Genomic DNA, 5,432 nt, shown 5'->3' on the forward strand with positions numbered 1-5,432 from the left:
GGCTGCAACAACAATACTACAGCGAGAATAAACGTTACGCCTTCTTTCTTTGCGTGAATATTTGGGCGGCGTTATGCAAATCTTCCCACATCGTGACGTAGACGTTGGGGGCGTGTTAGAACGAGCCGTTTTAGGTAGGCGTGGTTGACTCTTAACTTTTATAAAGAATATCTCTTTGGATTTGAGACTTTAGTCTTTGCAACTTTACAGATCTTCTTTATGCACCAAGAGCTTGTAACACTTCAAAGAGAAAGGAAAACTTGAAATCGCATCATATTACCCCTTTAAGGTGGACTCCCAGTCTGGCTGAGCTATTTTTATCTGAATGGACAGCTGGTCTTCAGGCCTGACCAGCTGAAAATTGCCTGAAACCCGCCAAAAATCATCTTAAACCAGCCTAAACCGGTCTGCTAGTCTCGCAGCCTGGTCAGACTGGCCTGGAGACTGGTTTTAAAGGAGTTTTAGGCTCTCTTCAACTGGTTAGGCTGGGACATCTACTTAGGCTCAGAATAGTTTTTTTTTTTTTTTTTTTTTTCTATTAAGGGTTTATTAGTCTGGTGAAAAAGTTAGTTTGCTGGTCTTAGATTGTTTAAACTGGTCCCCAGCCTGGCTAGGCTGTTTTTAGCTGGACCAACAACAGGTCTCCTGGCCTGACAAGTTAAACAATTTCTTTACACAAGCCATCTTAAACCAGCCTAATCTGGTTTGCTGATCTCCCAGCCTGGTCTGTTGACTAGTTTTAAAGAGTTTGGGGCACTTTGGGGCACTTTTTAGCTGGTCAGGCTGGTAGACTTGCTGAAGAACAGGTTGACCAGACGGGGAGACAAGCCCAAACCAGCTAAGACCAACTTAAACCAGCTTAGGCAAGTTAAAGCAGGTTTTTTCAGTAGAGAATAAAGAGCTTCAATAGATTCATTATCCCATTGAAAAAACCTAAGGTGGTTTAATCTGGTCCTGGCCAAGCTGTTTTTAGCTGGCAGCCAGTTTGACCAACCTGAAAGACAAGCAAACAAGTTTAGGCTGGTTTAAGCAAACTTTTTCAGCAAGGTAGTTCTTTGAGAATGCCAAAATCAGCCGATATTCTTGCATTGAACTTCCACTACCATTCATGTCAAGATTGAGACATTCTTCAAATTATTTGACCCAAGATGAAATCAAAAGCAATTTGTTTTATTAACAATGGAAAGCTGAAGTAGTCAGGAAAAATGGTCATGTCCATACAGACAAAAATATAATAAGCTTTATCTTAATGAGCTGTCAAGCTGTGTTAAAGAAAATTTCACTCAGTGGGCCGAGGAACTGAGTGATCCCTTCACCATAATTTGCTTGCTTAGGAAAATACAGAATGTTTTATAAACAACAGCTCTGGCCAACAAGGATATGAGATTTTTCTCCCGTCTTTTTATGCTTTGAGTGGTGTCTGCTGCTTGCCAAGAGCAAAGCTGAGTAATGAGACAGGATGGAGAGGAATGGAGAGTGCCAAGTGACTCCAGTCTCAGCAGAACCGTTCTAATGATGAGAGCCACATAATGGAAGGTGACCCACTTATCGTGCCGCGTCCCTCTGTGATTCTGATTCGCCGTCTCCAAAGACACCCTGGCCCAATTTCAACGTCTACACATTGTGTGCGATTATGTATTTGCTTGTGCGTTATGGGTGGGCGGGTATTTGGTAGAATATAGCTCAAGATGATCTACTGCAGATGTTGTGCCCAACCATAATAATATGCCAAAATGTGACTAAGTGCACCTGGAAAAGGCAGAATGAATGCACGGAAATAGCAAAGAACTTCTCATGTCGAGCTCAACAAAAGGAATTAGATGCAAAGTGAAGTATCTGGATCGTGCATAAATCAGGATGAACTTCATCAGGTGCTCTGGTGTTTGTATCATCCAGCGAGAAAAAACAGGATTTCATGCATAATGCTTTCATTGTGCTGACTCCAGCCCTCATTGTGCCAAACAATGCCCTACAGCCCAAACGTAAAGCTACTTTAGATGCATCTGCCTCTGGCAACAGCAGCATATGCTGGACATTAGATCTTGTAATTCAGTCAGCATGTTTGTATGTAACTCAAAGCAGACAGGAACCTCAGCATGTGCACTTTAGAAGCACTGATAGCAAATAATCATTACATGTCTATGACGGATGATCTGTATGAAAATATAGGGATTTTCAAGATGGAAACTTAAACAAGCAAGTACTAAAAAACAACTCTCACTGAGTTCACTGAACTGAACACAAAGGCAAATTTTCAGGTCACTGCCACGATGAAAGGAAAACGCCTCTGTAGTTCTGCATTATTTAGCCCTACTGGCACAACGAGATGTTTAAACAGTGTCAAGAGGAGTACGTCTAATTAATCTAAGTACATTTCAGAAAACTGAATTGATTGCCTCCATCACCATTCCTTCCAAGATACGGCATTTGATTTCATTGATAGAGAGCAGAGCTGTCAGGCAATATATAACTAGACAACGCTTAGCCCTTTTTTTCCTAGTGGAAACTATGAAGATGGATGATCCAAAAGAAACGGAAACAAAAATCTAGTATATGCATGCAAAGAGTGATGCCCTGACCAGTAACATTACATTGCTAGTCTAACAGTTTTGCCGTCTTATAAATATTAGGAAGTTTAAAATGATTTTATTAGATTAAAAACCGGAGTACAAGCAATGGTGGAGTGTGTGTTTGTGTGTAAAAAAGAAAAAAAATCATACTGTGAAAAACCAAGCTCGTAAAAACAGTGAAACTTTAAACTGTGTTTAAGTGATATAACCGGGTCCCCCGTGCATCTACCAGCCCAGAAAATGTAAAAAAAAAAAAAAAAAAAAAAGAACCCAGAAGTTGCATTCAAAAGCACTCCTGAAAGGTATTCTGCCCCGAAGTGTGTTACAAGGTTCATTCTATTGTTGTGGGACTTATGGAAAGAAAATTAAACATTTAGCCTAAATTGTATGAAATAGATATACATTGTGTGTCAACTTTCAGTCTAAAAATACAGATATTGGTCTTTTTTAATATTTATAATACAGAGTTTTGGTCTGTTTCTCACAGCCTTATATAGTACCATGGTACAATATATCTAAAAAAAAAAAAACATAGCGCAATGGTACTTTTTGTTACTTCCATGTTAGTGTAAGACTATAAAAATAATAATTTTCAGCATAAAATACAATTTCTCACCCCCTTTTTTTCAAGGCATGCTAGCTTACTGTCATTGTAGTTTAGATTCTTCATTAAATGTTTTATTTAATATCTATTCTGCACCATCTGGCTTTCCATATGATCACAGAGCACTCTGGGAATTACAATCCCTCTGGAGGTTAGGCCCTCTGGGGTCATTCTGATAGCATCATGACACCACGTTTTGCTTAATTCGGTTTTAAAAGAGTGCCGTCATGCAGAGATTTCTGTACCACATGACGCATACTGCACCAGGTATTTGAAGTTTAGCATCAAATACCGACAGAAAGCTTAGTAAGGTGAACCAAAAACAGAGTCTGTGTGTGCATGTTTCTTGTGTGACTGCGTATCCCCTGGGTTTTGTTTCAGGCCTGTTTAAGCTAGCCAGCATCAGGAGAGCATGCATGAAGCAGTTAGCTTCTCTTCAGTAGATCCTCTGCAAGCTTGTGAAAAATCAAGCTGTTCAGATTTCGCTCCCCCCATGGATTTATTTACTGTATATTACCCTGCTGCCACACAGATCTATTATAAACATGCGATTTCTTCACAGACATAACCGACTGTTTTTGTAACTTGTGTGTATTTGACAATTTAAGCACAATAAGACATGAAAGAGAACTTAGTTTAGTACTCGTATGCTGTGATAGCTGCAAAACCGTTTGATTCCCAGCAAACTGAACATGCATTAACTAATAAAAATGTACGCCTTCATTGCAGTGAAAGCTTCTTCAGATAAAAGCATCTGCCAAATGCATAAATGTAAAATACCCTCAGAGGGTAGCCTAGAAACTGACATAAAATCAGATCGTCAAATAAAATCAAATTAGTCAAACTTGACTTAACATCATAATTGTAATAGACATCTTGTATGCACATTCAACAGTACATCAGTGTCTAGACATGTTCATGACCCCAAATGAGAATAAGTCACAAAATTTTTAGGAAATAATCAAAAGGTAACCAGTATTCTGACAACTTCAAAATTAAAATGTGTCAAATTGACCTACAACATTATATAAGGATTAAGAATACAAAGACTCTGGCATAGTGCTTTGTTCAAATGTTCACAACAAAGATAAAAATTCATAGACAATTAGTAATTTTGTCAACAGCAAAAGTTTAATATACATGGAAAAACATAAATATGTCACAAAATGTGTTGTGTCAAATATGTGACTTACATTATGTTTTGTTATAGCTGGACAACTCAAACAAAACAGATTAACTTGACTAAAAAGAAACAAATAAACTTGAATGTCAAGAAATCTCCAGAATTCTCTTATGGCCTTAAATTGCTCACTGGAATTTGTATGAATTTACACTTGTAAAAGGAGTTTTTTTAGCTAAAGCTTTAAATGCTTTGTACAGTGTCAGTAAACCAATCCCATGACTTCATTCAAAGCTATGGGATGAGTGTGACTGGCCTTATTTTCTTCCATCTAGTCCATTTCTGCCGCATCAAGCTCTGTAAGAAACTTCTGGCACTTAGAGATGAGGACATTAATGGCCTCAGTAACCAGGACATCAGCAGGGAGGATCCCCGTGGACTCAACTGAAACTAAAAAAAACAACACAGAAGGGAGATTTGATAATGCATTTGGTAAATCATCAAACAAACCTAACTCAATGCTTTTAGTTGCAAACGTACATATGAAATGATCCCGCACTCTGCCCAGTTTCACCAAGTTCTTCAAGTCATCATGCCGAAGAACTTCTCTACTGCATGTGTCTAAACGGCTGTTGACAACTTTAGCCACCTTCCTTCCTGAAATTCATCATTATTAGATTATAATACAACAACAAAAGTACCAAATATCAAGACTACAGCGAAACAGTCCTACAGTCCTACCATTCACATTCTGTATCTCAATAACTCCTGGTGAGAAGCAGCGCTTTAACCTTTCTGCTTGTTCTCCCTCAATGGTCTGTAATAATGTGATTTCAGGAAGAAGTCTGTAGCTTGCAGTGGCCACAGGAGAAAACTTGGCATGATCTTTGCCTGTGAGGTGCAAAAAAGCTTTCCAATTAATCACACAGTTTATATATACAGGTGCATCTCAATAAATTAGAATGTTGTGGAAAAGTTAATTTATTTCAGTAATTCAACTCAAATTGTGAAACTTGTGTATTAAATAAATTCAATGCACACAGACTGAAGTAGTTTAAGTCTTTGGTTCTTTTAATTGTGATGATTTTGGCTCACATTTAACAAAAACCCACCAATTCACTATCTCAACAAACTAGAA

General features: G+C 38.2%; 1 protein-coding gene across 1 annotated transcript in view; it reads right to left on the reverse strand.

Annotated features, from left to right (window-relative positions):
• Positions 1-4,286: 4,286 nt before the first annotated feature.
• Positions 4,287-5,432, reverse strand: part of LOC107708378 (RNA polymerase I and III subunit C) — a 6,028-nt gene continuing 4,882 nt past the window's right edge. Inside the window, exons 7-9 of the mRNA XM_016512580.1 lie at positions 5,036-5,185; positions 4,835-4,951; positions 4,287-4,744 (exon numbers count right to left, since the gene is read on the reverse strand). Of these exons, the coding sequence (XP_016368066.1) occupies positions 4,626-4,744; positions 4,835-4,951; positions 5,036-5,185 (386 nt within the window). The 3' untranslated portion in view covers positions 4,287-4,625. The remainder of the gene's footprint in view (positions 4,745-4,834; positions 4,952-5,035; positions 5,186-5,432) is intronic.

This window comes from Sinocyclocheilus rhinocerous, unplaced genomic scaffold (genome assembly GCF_001515625.1).
Source record: "Sinocyclocheilus rhinocerous isolate Xijiao unplaced genomic scaffold, SAMN03320098_v1.1 scaffold1243, whole genome shotgun sequence".
NCBI classification, from domain to species: domain Eukaryota; kingdom Metazoa; phylum Chordata; class Actinopteri; order Cypriniformes; family Cyprinidae; genus Sinocyclocheilus; species Sinocyclocheilus rhinocerous.